The sequence below is a fragment of the Pelecanus crispus genome, chromosome 1 (genome assembly GCF_030463565.1).
Source record: "Pelecanus crispus isolate bPelCri1 chromosome 1, bPelCri1.pri, whole genome shotgun sequence".
In the NCBI taxonomy this organism is placed as follows: Eukaryota; Metazoa; Chordata; class Aves; order Pelecaniformes; family Pelecanidae; genus Pelecanus; species Pelecanus crispus.
In genome coordinates this window covers 129834673-129848730 of record NC_134643.1, presented here as the reverse complement: position 1 = coordinate 129848730, position 14058 = coordinate 129834673, and the positions used below count along the sequence as shown (strand labels likewise).

Below are 14058 nucleotides of genomic sequence, written 5' to 3'. Positions count from 1 at the left end.
GGTTGTTAATAACCACCGTTCTGATGCACACAGAGGATACTACATGTTTCTTAGCGGTTAATGCCTTACTACTGGAGAATGAGGAAATATATTAACTGATCTACCTCAAGAACTGATAGACTAAAATTCCTTGACCCTTCAGTGTGCTATACATGACATCAAACACTGCCTGTCAGATGTGGTCCTACTGGGTTGCCAGAACAGCATCTTAGTAAAGCACAAATGATCCATGTTCATTCTACTGAGGATGAATATAAATTAAAGGACAGAAGGTGACAGACATGGTATCTGTTTTATTAAGGTGGATCCCTGAAATGACTGTTGGCTTCCTTTCAGAGGGAAAACACATCCCTCCAACCCCTAAGAAGTGCACAGCCACAGGACGGTGTATGCATTGCCTTCATAGCAATCAAAGGGGTAAAAAGGAACCCAGAAGGAAATCCTCCTCATTGCCTTCACAGGGTCTGTCTATTGGTAGCAATTTGGTTCCATGACAGTTGGGAGGAAAGCATACAGCCCTTTGCCAGTGTTGGCAATAGGCAGATACCAAGTGGCATTACATACACTACCACTCAGTATTTATCATCTAAATTTTGCATTGACATAGTTCGTATGCTTGGAAACACCAGGGGAACTAGAAGGTTAAGGTACAGAGCACTGAAAAGGTTTTCCATTCTGTTATGTAGCTAAATGTTGGGATATATTTTGTATCTATCTTTTGATCAAAACTTAAAAAAGCAAAAATGTATCCAAGTTTAAAATCTCTCAGCAGGTAACAATCCTGTAGCAAAACTGCAGGCAGTCATGAACTGTGGGGAAATCACACCAAGTTCAATCTGAAAATAAGACTACACAAATCTGTGCAGCTCCCTACACTAAATCCATTAACCATTTTTAACTGCAGTTCTTATACTGCTAGTTTGGACAAACAGCAATTTTAGCTTTTAAAATGATAAAGGAAATATTTCTACTTATGCATATTACATGGCACATTGCTTTTTACAGTCTTCACAGGACACAAACTATTTTCACAGTTTGTTCTAAATCCATCTGATCTAATTTTATTTTTTAAACTGATATAGTTAAAAGCAGATTCAAAGATGTACTTATGCTTATACTGGTTCAGACAACATGGTCAAGTGTCAAGATGTTCAGTAATATCTGACTTGTATGTTCTATTTCTTTGCAAGGGGCTAATTTTTTACCTTCAGCATACATGAGCTATGAACAAATTTTAGCTCTATTGTAGAACATACTCCTTTTTTTAGCAGAAACTAGCATGTGCTATGTACTTACTCTGTAAATTCAAAGCCTTCACACTTCAGAAGTAAAAGAGCTGAGGAAAGGACTATATTCTTACAAAATAGACTGCAGGGTGTGTACATTTTCTTTTTCCTATAACTGTCCTTTTTAAATTGTGCCTCTTGATTTGCTTCATATATACCAAGAAGTCTTTTTTTTAAACTGTGTCACAAAAGTAGTGATAATAAACAGTTATGCTACTCCTCAAAATCACACAAGACATTATTTCCTTCTACTTAATTTCAGGTGCCCCTAAATGCCTCATTCATATATAATTAATCCAGACTCCAGTATCTGACAGCACTATACTTCACTATAAATTAGGACTCTAACCTAGTAATTTTTCTCATATTTTAAGAAAAACCCATATTAATACTCACCATAAAAAAATCTATTGACTGTAGAAGCTGCAGTTCTCAACGAGTGATAGAAGATACTAAAAGATATGCTAGACAGTACATGTACATAGCTTGCCAAAGAGGAAGACGTTGCAATTTAGCAAAATTCTACATCATGCCCGATACATGTACGTAAACATATGTTCTCTCAAATTGGAAAGTGTGGTAAGCAAAGCCTGGGATTCAATAATCTTAAATAAATACATGCTACACTTTAAAACCATAGTGACAAAGCAGAAATGATTTAGATTTCAGTAGATTGACTAAGACGCTTTCCTACCTCCTCAAAGGGGGTGGGAACTCTTCAATTTCTGCTGCCATGAGCTGACTGCAGATATTCAGGGTACCCTTCAGTCCTCCACTATACACTGCATCTTCATTATGTCATCTAATCTTTTTCTATTTCAGGAACTCTCTGCCACAAGTCCCTCCAGCCATTTTTTTTTGGGTCTCAACTCCATTCCTGTATCATAAACCAGATTTTTCTCTGTTCACATTGCAAATGTTTTAACTTCTTTTGGAAAGATGAAAGAAGTAAAACAAGGATGAGATGAAGGTACAGCTTTGCACATAGCAGTACCAAGAAAAGAAGCATAGCAGTCAGAAAATCAACACAACGAAATTCAATGGTCCCAATAAAAAAAAAACACTCTCATTCTGGAATGAACCAGTAGTACTGTTGTGAAAGACATGGACTTAGATCATTATTTCACAAGGTATTTTAACATATTTGTAATTTCAAGGACACAAAAATCCCATTATTTAAATAACACAGTCACTAATTTCTTTTGCTGCATCAGGTATCTAACTGAAGCTGATCTTAACAAAACCAAGCAAACCACCTTTTAAAGATGACACCAAGCAGCTGATCAGATAAAAGTAAGCATAAAAGACATTGAGGTGTTGGACAGAGTCCAAAAAGCAATGAAGCTAGTGAAGGGTCGAAGAGCACAAATCTTATGAGGAGTGGCTGAGGGATTTGGGGTTGTTTAGCCTGGAGAAAAGGAGGCTAAGGGGAGATCGTATCACTCTCTACAACTACCTGAAAGGAGGTTGCAGCGAAGTGGGTGTCGGTCTCTTTTCCCAAGTAACAAGCAACAGGACAAGTTGCAACAGCAACTTTAGCCTCAAGTTGCACCAGGGGGGCGTTTAGATTGGATATTAGGAAAAATTTCTTTACTGAAAGAGTTGTCAAGCATTGGAACACGCTGCCCAGGGAAGTGGTTGAGTCCCCATCCCTGGAGGTATTTAAAAGACTTGTAGACGTGGTGCTTAGGGACATGGTTTAGTGGTGGACTTGGCAGTATTAGGTTTACAGTTGGACTTGACGATCTTAAAGGTCTTTTCCAACCTAAATGATTCTACGATTCTATAAGCACCAGGGAAAACTAGTCCCTCAACACAGGAAGGGCTATAAAAAGAGTTATGTTACATGGACAACACCTTGATACACCCCACAGAATAACCTTTGCCCCCGTCTTGTTCCCCTGCTTCCATTATGGACTAATGACCTATAGCAGGAACTATAGACTCAGGTTAAGCCTAAATAGGCTTCATTCCCAATTCTGTCAGCTGAATTAACTCTTCAGCATTAGATCACCAGCTTGAAGAAAAGGATGCTCATGACCACAAATCTCATTCCAGGGGGATATAGAATCCATATAAAACTAGTTAAATCCACAATGATTACAGAGGGTTGGCAAAGAACACAGCTTCTCACCTGCTTTGTGACATTGAGCTTATCTTGCACTAGGAGGTGCTAATGTTGGAGTTACAACCATTTTTGTTTCTCCCTATCCATGTAAATTTTTTGTAATGATATACTGAGAATAAAAATATGCTGCAATGAGCTTATTAGTACAAAGAACAGTCAACATGTACCAGCCAACTACTTGAGCAACAGGAAGTAGGAGGCAGTGAGGCCTGACTGAGTTCAAAGATAGAAGAATATCTTACTGGGCTGTTACTATATTGCCTTTGGGTATTTTAATGTAAACTAAGTGTAGACTGAAATATCATTCTGAAGAAAGGTCCCAGCACCAACAAAGCGGAAGTGTTATTCAAGATTTGTGGGCTGTATCCCAGGCGATGTAGCATTTCTTTATTTTTCAGAGTAAGTCCCAAGCTCCTGGAAAAATAAGAAATCTGAGAATCTTAAGTTTGATAAGGAAAAAAACCCCAACAGGTAGCTCTTATGGTTAAAAAGGAACTAAAACTAACTTGAACTACACTCAACATAAAAAGAAGTGAAGAAAATGTAGGAAGTCAAATATGAAAATGATCCTCTTTACCTCAAAACAATATCAGTGAAGTTAATTAAATGTTCTACAAGTGCCAGGAATACAATTCTAGTGTTCTTTGACAGATCAGGGCCCAGTAACATAAAAATACACTGTTATCAAGGGAGTTTTTAATTCTACATACTAAAAAAAAAGTCTACAGATTTATGTTTTTGGAGTAAGATACATTGGTGCACACAGACACACACACACACTTGCACAGACACTCACAATGACACACCATTGACACAGGGAAGATGACATTAGGCCGAGAGGAATGGGCTAAATAGTAGAATTCTCATTTAAAGTACATGCTTTATTAAGCTGAATTTCACTTGACGATTCACCACGTCAGTACTACGCTTATAGATACTCAGAAATGACAGAACATTAATTAGAAGGAAAACAGGTTAAGTGCAACAAAACAACTATCACAGTGTCATGCAATCTGACCCAGAATTTTGCATTGTTGGAAAGCGGTGGATTCATAAAATTCTCAGAAATGAATCTTAATCAATATAAAAGTTACTGTTAGCTCTTACTTGCACTAGTTTTGTGTTTAAGAGACCCAGTCATATATCAGTGTTACATAAGATATTATAAAAACATGGAACAAAAATGGTTTCTGCTCAGAAGACTAAATATAAGACAAATTCTCTATATAAATTTGTAAGACAGAGAAACAGGAAGAACAAGAAAACAATGAGATGATGCTGACGAGCGCAGTGATCTACATATCCAGGAACACAGAAAATGAAATGCAAAGATATGCAGGAAGTTGAAAATGGAAGGTATTTTAGGGTATGATTATGAAATAACGCAGAAGAAATTCTAGGACAGCCTCTGCTTTTAGTGTTCTTTCAGATATGGCCTTCCAGTGAAGTTACCTTTTAGAGAAAAAGCATACTGCACTGGTGGTGATGATCCAGCCCACCTGCTGAAGGAATTCTTCAAACAGTTCTCCCTAAGGCTTGGTCAATGTCCTTCTACACTACTTGGGAAAGGAATTTCCACTGCAGTGTGAGAGACAGTCCCTCCCACTCCCTGGGGCTGAGCATGCTGCCTCTGCTGGACTGGGATAAAAGCCAGATTTGGTTCCCCAAATAGCAAGGTGCTTTCTGCCAACATAGTTTCTTTTCCTTTTTTTTTTTAACAAATATTTTCCATTTGCTTTTGTCTTACAAACATATTAATTAGAGGATAATTAAGAATAGGAAAACAAGGTGTTTTAAAAATGAGAAAGAATTATTTCACATAAGCATAACATGTTCTGAAGTTTAGCAAGACACCTAGCACACACACACTTTTTGATTGTTTTTGCAAAGAAATGCATTCATGTTTCACTAAAACATGTTCCAGTTATTAGTTTTAACATAATCAGTATTCAAGAGGGTAAAGGACCAATGTTGATCCAAGAAACCTGAACCACACTATGTGATTCACATAGAAAGACATTCTTATTCAAATAAAAACATAGAAAAATTAGATGATTCATGAAAATATTTAAGCTTTTTATACACAGCTGCTGGTTTTATTTTCTTTTCTATATCGTGGTAGATATTCCACCAGTCTATTCATGACTTAAAAGAAAAGAAAGGAAAAAGGAAATGAAAGTGTCCTGACAATAGAAATCAAAATGTTTCTTGCTTTGTTTTTTTCCAAAGGATATAATAGAATTGTTAAATTAATATACTTTGCTCAGAAAAGAGCAAATCGGGGATAAATGTATGAAGAGTTTAAAACATTTTCAAATAGAGAACTATAGCATCAGACATGGCTGGACACTGCTGAATAACTGATACTTTTACAAAAGACGTTCAAATTTACTGTGCCAACATCCAACGCTGAGAGGGTAAACGGAACAAACCAAAACAAATCCAGTAGAAAGTTTAGCCAACCATATAAGAGGCTAAACTGAGGTCCCAACAACATTCTTTCTAGCAAAAGGGAAAACATGTTTCCTTAAAAGTCTGGACTTCAGGACCAAATCTGTTTGGATGACTGAGTTCAAAAGAAATACTAAGGGAACTCTGGAGTGTGCATGGATGCATGTTCCTTTGAAACATTACCATTAGCAGCAAAGGGTAACAGACATAAAAGTGAGATTTTCTTGAAAAATCAGTATGGCTTAAATATAAGCACTATGAATATAAATCAAAATCTAAAGGGAATAAGTGGCTACACATATAGACATGACACATATAGCTACTCTGAAATGTAGTTAATCTCATTTAGTTAAAACTGTATATGTCTAATGCGTTATGCCAGCAAAAGGTAAAATAAACTTTCTTCAAAGTTCGTAACGCTTCTATCGCACATATACTTGCAGAAATAACAACACTTACCTTAATGATTCCATCTCTGAAAATAATGTAAGAAACTTCTTAAATTAACAGCCAAAAGATATCAGCCTAGAGAACTATCTGACTCAGGACAGACAGACACAGACAAAGCCAGTGGCACAGAGAGGCCCCAGGCACACAAAAGCTGATATTGTTCTCCTGCTGAGCGAAAATCCCACTTGTAAATCGAACGACATCTGCATTCAGAATCACCCACAGAAAGCGTCCCTGGAGAGGTGACCAAACTACTTGACTCAACAGAAGAAAGATTTCTCTTGTCTCCTTCAGCGTAGGCAGCTGCATAAAATAGCAGCTTCTGGTTTTATTTTTTAGCAAACCTTGCTTCCTTTGATGCACTGATAGAGATGAAACACAATGTGTGAAGATCTTCCCCATTAGGCACAGCCTTGAAGCCCAGTATACTTTTCAAAACAAATAATCATTAAAGTAAAATCTTTTGTCGTGATACAGAAAATAGCCAAATGCCAATGTCTCCAAATTTAGTAACCTCTTCACATTTATTTCCAACTTCTTTATCAGTACTGCTGACACATGACAGCAATGCCTCCCAGGATCTCTTTCATGAAAGTTAATAAAAAAAATCTTAATTAAAGCATTTGATAAGGCTTCTAAAAAACTGTCAGTGGTAATAAAAAGCTGCTTCACTACTTAAATTTAGCTCTGTTTTTCCATAAAGTTATTTATATCCTGTACTTAACTTTATTGCATTCTTTATTATCTAAATTGGATACCAGAATGAAACAATCTATAAAGCTTTATATAGGCATGAACCCAGACAGTTCTAAGTCACACACAGGAATGTCCTACAGCATTCACCAAAATTATGATCATCACATTTCTAACAGAAGCAAGAAAAAACTAAAATCTGTCCAACCCAAAGTTACTCTTTTACTTTATGAGAATGATCAATTATTAAACAATAGATTTTTTTTTTTAGGTAGTGAATATTTCTAAATGTTTTTTTCTAGAAGGCCCTTTTCTTTACTCTCCACAGTAAACAAAATTAAGATTTTAATAATGAATGGTGTAACTTTTGTACAGGAAAAAAAACATTTAACACAATAGAGGGATTCTGTAAAATTATGAAAAAAAAATCACACAATGAAACTATTCAATAAGCCCACATTGGGATATGCTGGTGTATTGCACGATTTGGGCCAGAGTGATTATAAATTACTTTGTAAGTAGTTGGCACCTTTCTTCCCCTTGTTTTGAACCGCTTGGGCACCCAAGTAAAGTGGAAGAGAGTCTTAAGATAGCTATCTAAACAGACATACATAAATGAATCAATTAAAAACAATCGATGGGATGATAGGAACCCTGCTTGCTATGGCCTTCAGAGTTGCCTGTCCTCAAAACACCTGAGTTAATGAATTACTGAGAAAGACAACTTCTATTTTGTGATCTGTATTACCTGAAAAAAACAACAACTTGCACTCTTAACACAAAGATCATCCTTTTTTTTTTTTCTTTCAGAAAAAAGAGTTCAGAAGCAAAAGAAGGTATTTCAGCAGCAAGAGTGAACTATCATCATGTGCCTAATCTAAAAATAAGGATAACTCTTGAGAAACAGTAGGAACACGAGAACAAATTTAACTGTGGAAAAAGGCCAAGGAACAGGAACAGTAGTTTTAATGCAAAGTGACAGCCACAACTTCACAACAGATTACAAAATTCCTACTTAGTGGAATATAATGCTTTACAGGTGACTTGTACTGGTGGCCTCATTAACCCCAAATACTCTGAGATGAATAAACAGTTTCCCTGACAGAACTTCATCCAAGTGCAACTGATGATTTTTTCAGAGTTCTGAGAGAAACTGGAGTAGTATCAATACATAAACAGAAATCCATCTCCCACATTCAAGTTACTGAAATGAAAAAGCTACCCTTTCAAATAATACTGTAAGTTGCTTCAGTTTTTCACATGTATTTCATGACACTGCAATCTTTTAGAATTATATTTTGTATTATTCTAATTGAAATATCTTTGGGAAGATTCTATCATCCCCCTTCCACATAGCATAACAAAACAAAAATGCCTTTTGATACCGTTTTGTTCTCACAAATATGTTATTATACTGTGCATTTAAATGTATCCCTTTCTGTCCAAGAGAATGACCATGACTTTCAAATAAAAGAATGGCAAAATGGTATGAATTCATTGCAGTTTGTTCTTGTTTAAAAGGCTATGGAAGGCCATGACAGAAATATTAATCATTAGTGAAGTACTATGAACCAGACTGGTATTGTAAAGAACAGAAAAAAGCAAAAGCATTGCAGAAGCATGAGTTAATGTCTGGTAGACCTGTCATACAGCAAAATATTTAAACTAAAGCCATCTGTTTTACCAAAGCCCAAGAGTTATATGACAACATAATAATGGTTAATAAATATCTAAAACCTTCCCGCATGAGTGACACAAGTGTTTGAGTTCTTATTATTACACTCATGTTATTCTCTTCCTGTCCAGATTTTTATTTCTCATTCGTATTATCTGATCACCTTTCTATACTGCAGCATGCAATATAAAAAGACAGAGCAATTTAAGCATCTGGAACACAAGCTAGATGAACTTACACTGGGGGAAAAAAAGATTCATATTTTAATGCAAATTGCAAGATGAATTGTTGGAGATGCAATTCAGGAAAGTCATGAGCTCCTAATCCCTTCTTCCTGCATGCTTCATATAATTTTATCCAATGACCATTTAATGTAAAATGCATAAACAGTTATCAAGAACGAAGATCAGAACTGTAGAATCCTGTGCCACAAAGATGCCCTCATCACTTAACAGCTAACTATCGCTGGTTCCTTGAGTCACGCAGGCAGCTACGTTGTGGGGAAGCTTTATCAGAAGGCTTATGTTCCCATACAGGCCAGTTCAGAACCCTGCAGCTGGGTCCTCTTCCAGAAGGAAGTATGTGTGGATTTGAATCCTTTAAAGTTGAAGGATGCACTGAATCCAGGTGGCCCACTATTCACCAATCACTAAACAAACTGTAAGTGTACAAATCATCTACTACATTTTAAAGAGTTTGGACACCAAAGGAACTATGCCACCATTTACACTGAGATCATACCCCTGCAAAGCTGCATATAGGAGCTAAAGCACTCAACAATTTTTCAGAAACTCTTTAAAGTTTCTACAACCGTAATCATCTACCTGTAGATCAGATAGCTGGAATGACTCCTATTCCTGTGTGTCTTTCACTGGGTAAAAAGCATAGACATCTTGTTAGATTTGTGATATTCACTGAGGTATCCAAGCTGTTAAATTTAAGACATAGTAATAAAATGGTCATCATCCATAAGGTCACATGAGCATTTTGGTTTGATTCAGGAATGTATTTTTGAAATTAATCTTCTGATTATGCCCACCTACACCACAGTGTTACCAGAGCATATTTACTCTAAAATGACTCTAAAATAGAAGATGCTGTTCACCTACCAGTGGTTATTCAGTCCACAGGACTGCAGTATAGCTAGTATAAAGTAAAAGCCCTCAAAGTACACAGAATTGTCAACACTGGGTCCTCAGTGTCAACTGCTTTGCTCTACAGATCTGCTACTATTATGTTGTTGTACTTGCTAATGTGGACATAGCCCATGCCTCTGCGGATTTGGTTCCATTGTGAGTTTTTTCTCAGTGGAATATGTAGATTGCTTTAGAAGAAGTTTGTCTTGCCTGAAAGCAAGTCCCCTGTCTTCAAGATGAAGTATCCATGCATCCCAGAAAAAAACAGGGAATGTTTTTTCTCCTTCTTTTTGACCCTTATTTTAGACCCCAATACTGCGTAGACACAGAAATCAATGACAGCATGATATGCTTTTGAATTTATCCTTCAATGAGTGTCTTGGCACTCAACGTGACAGATGGAGTGTAAGCCTGCAGTGATGCTGAAGGTCCCTGTTTTTGCAGAGAGTTGAAGTTCAGAAAATACTTCTACCTCAAAACTACATGTATGTTTTCCCGAATTCACACAGTTTTGGAGAAAGTACAATGTATTTGCTTGTTAGGCCTTCTTGGTTAAAAAACTATTGGGAAATATAAACAGGACTTCTGCATATGACAAGATAACAAGAAACTTTGAAAACAGGAAGTCCTCAAGGCACAGAAAGATAAATAGCGTGCAAGCATTTTTCTCTCAAACACCAGACTACTAGCTTTTCAAAATTATTTTTGCAAAATAGAGCAGTTTAGTTTTCTGGCAAAAAAAAAAAAAAAAAAATCTATGAACCACCTGATGTCACAGTTGATCTGTACATGTAGCCAGACAGTGAACTATGCTTACAGATAGACAGTGAAGAAACGGGAAACAGATCCTGATTATGCCTACCAGGAGACACTAACTTGTATCTTCCAGCTTTGTAATTTTTGCATGCTTTCTTGTGTGTCTTTCACTGCTGTCTTACGGATTAATAGCTCTCATGAACCACAGAATAATACAGATTTAAATGACTGAGACTATTACCTATTGTGTTCAAGAATAGGACAGGAACAAGCATACCTAGATCTTTCACAGAAAAAAATGCCATACTTGTAAGAATATCCATAGAACTGGTCTAAGATTATTACATTACTTAAAAATAATAAAAAAGGAATGAATCTGTACAGTTATAAAGTTACAATTCACATTTAAAATAAAAAATAAAATCCAGCTCTTATCAAAAGAAAAAAGCCTATTCTGATAAATTATTTTAAAGCAAAGCTATTAATTCAAACCAAGCCATTAACCACTTACATATTCTAAAATATTCTGTATGTATAGTCCTAAAATGTATTTTTGTGTAAAGTGCTACTTGATTGTTACATTCCACACCTAAATAAATTCATTTTGGTATGAAACAAATAAAGAGAATATATTCAGGATAAAACAAAATATTATCCAATGAACAACAGATACAGAAATGCATTAAAATTGTTTATCCCAGAAAACTTACATCTAGTAGCGTGTGAAGATGCTGATCTTGGAAAACACTGTGAAGAAAATCTAAGTCTTTTTCACTGCAGTCTGTAAGTGCATGAATTTCTTCCAGGCTGTCCAGCACCTGTGAGACTGCTCCTATGGGGCAATAAACAGGAAAAAAAAGAAAGAATAAAAATCAATAAAGCAAAGACTCACAGTAAACTGAACTTTGGAAAAGGAAACTTGCACTTCATCTGGTACAACCGGAACAGGAACTTTAAAAAGCTGGAGTTTTTACACAAAAACTAACTGAATAAACTTTACATATATCAACAGTGTCTATATATAGTGTAATTATACATAAGAAATGGCTTAACAGAAGAGAGGTTAAAACTGGTTTTTGTTAATCTTAGCTTTGTTCTATTTTAGCCTGGTTTCCAGTGACGTCTTATGAAGTTACTTCTTGGGATTATCTGCCCAACTGCCTGTCCTCACCATTCTCACCCCAACCTTCTCATTTTTCACCTTCTGAACTGCTGGCGCATTTCAAATACGTATTCCAAATCAGTAAATATTTGAAAGAACCAATGCTCTCATACATTCTTTTAAAATCAGCATCTGGATAGAGGGAGGAAGAGAGCTAAAGACCTGACTGCTGTGTCATCCGGAGGAGGAAAAAAGGCTGTAACATGAGCTCTGGTTTTTGTTCTGTTTGTTCTGCTTGCGTGGTTATCTCAGACCCAGTTATAGCACTTGCTGCCTTTTGACCAGTGGATTGTTTTGGGTCATAGGCAGATGGGGATGGTTTTTATATGGCATAAGCGTGAAAAGAGAAGTGAGGGATATGGGGACAAAAAGTAGAAACAGGAAGTATTATGGAAGGTGGAAGTCCATGAGGAGAGTTGAACTCACAGCAGGGGAGGATACAGAGACACAACACAAATCCATAGTAAACCAGCCCATGTTGGTTCCTTGTGGAACAACTTGTTTTAAAAATCAGATATCAGTGGTAGCTGCCACTTGTGTGCATTACTAGAATGCTAACTTTGGCTTATCTAAACACCCACAGCCCAAGTCTTCAGTTTTTCCACAGTGGTATAAGCATCTGGAAAGATGGTAGCATACCCAGTGTTAGCCTGCAAAAATGTTGGTGTCTCACAGTGAATTGCTGAATACTTTTTCATAAATAAATTCTTAATTCTGGATACAGAATTCTACACATTCTGTATTTCACTAATTTCTCCTTAATATGCTTATTCTGTTTACTCATGCATTTGCCAGTGTCCTTTTGTCAGGACAGAAAATATCTAAAAAATTGCTATACTTCTTGAAATTCCATCCTCCACTGTATGAACAATTCTTACCAGCTTTCCCTAACTCAAGCCCTTTTGTAATCTATTGCATTTTCAGAATGTAATAAAAACAAAAACCCCAACCCCCTCTTAATGACACAAGGAGACAAGTTAAATTCACTCATTTCTCTGAGAACCTTGAAAAACTGGAATAAACATAACATACCCTTAACTGGTTTAGTGGTGGACTTTGTAGTGTTAGGTTAATGGTTGGACTGGATTATCTTAAAGGTCTTTTCCAACCTAAATGATTCTATGATTCTATGAAAATACACAAAAACTACTATACAAGACTTGTGACCTCATGGCTTAGAAGAATGAGTAAGTTATAAGTCTAGAAACTCTTGCATGACATTTAGTACAAATCTTAACCTAGGATTCTCCTCACAGTTCCTTGTACACCGAGGTTAAGAACCACAGTATTCCCCTCACTCACAACTCATGTCTCAGGAGCAGTAAGACTTCTTAGTCCTCTCCTCTTAAATGTGTCCAACCACTTACTTCCAACTGATGTATTAGTTTATGTTCCTTTAAAAAAGTGGCGGCTGGTCAGCAAATAAAACTAAAGGTTGCTGTGCATGGGGGGTCAGGTACACTGAAGGAGAGAAAAAACTGCTCCATCTTTGATAATGAATAAGCATGCTCAGCTGAAAGGAACTGTCCATATTCCTCTGCCTGTGCCACAGCTTCCACACTGGGAGACACAGCAGAAAACCTGAGAAAATACAGGGACTGGGAATCTGCTGGTAAGAGCATGGAGATATGACAGCTAAGCCTGAAAGGCAAGGAAGAAAAACATTACCTAGGGACCCAAAACAGACTGCACTAAGTTTCTTTTAACATTTTCAGTATGTCAATTAAAGGTTGATGAACTTAGAGATCTTCAAGCCTGAAGGTAAGTGCTTGACTTTCCAGGATGCAGTTGGCAGAGGGAAATTTGTTAGAATTCTCTTGTATTTCTATTCTTGTCATGCTCAGAGTTTAAATTAATAATTTTCTTTTCTAGCAGAACTTCACTTTCTGGGTTCAACACCCTTTCTGTGTATTTGGAGTGTTTACTTGCATGAAAACTTGAAAGAAGATTCACTTCAGAGACTTGGATATCTTAAGAGTCTCTAATACTGCTCAATGTTGCTCATAACCACTAAAACTTGAGCCAAAACCAGAATCAATGAGAAGTATGTTCAAAGTTGTCTGCAGTGCTGAAACATTGATTGTGTGTGACAATGTGAAACATTGATTGATTGTGAAACATCGAATGCTCTGGAGGACCACATTATTTATTTGACAGTACTATTTACATTGGGAATTTTATTTTGTGGAATACTTTGAGGTCTTTTCGAATAGAAATAAAAGTTACTATTTTTAATATTTGCATCTCAACAACCTCTTGAATATCTGGGAATTCCAAAACATTAAGCTTTGTTCATCAGGTCTTTTTTCTCCTGTCCATTG

General features: G+C 36.4%; 1 protein-coding gene across 5 annotated transcripts in view; it reads right to left on the bottom strand.

Moving 5' to 3' along the window:
* CASK (calcium/calmodulin dependent serine protein kinase) overlaps positions 1–14058 on the bottom strand; it is a 233173-nt gene that overhangs the window by 53135 nt on the left and 165980 nt on the right. For all 5 annotated transcript variants that reach the window (XM_075714072.1, XM_075714083.1, XM_075714103.1 and 2 more), the window contains one exon: positions 11286–11407. In XM_075714072.1, coding sequence (XP_075570187.1) covers positions 11286–11407 — 122 coding nt within the window. The remainder of the gene's footprint in view (positions 1–11285; positions 11408–14058) is intronic.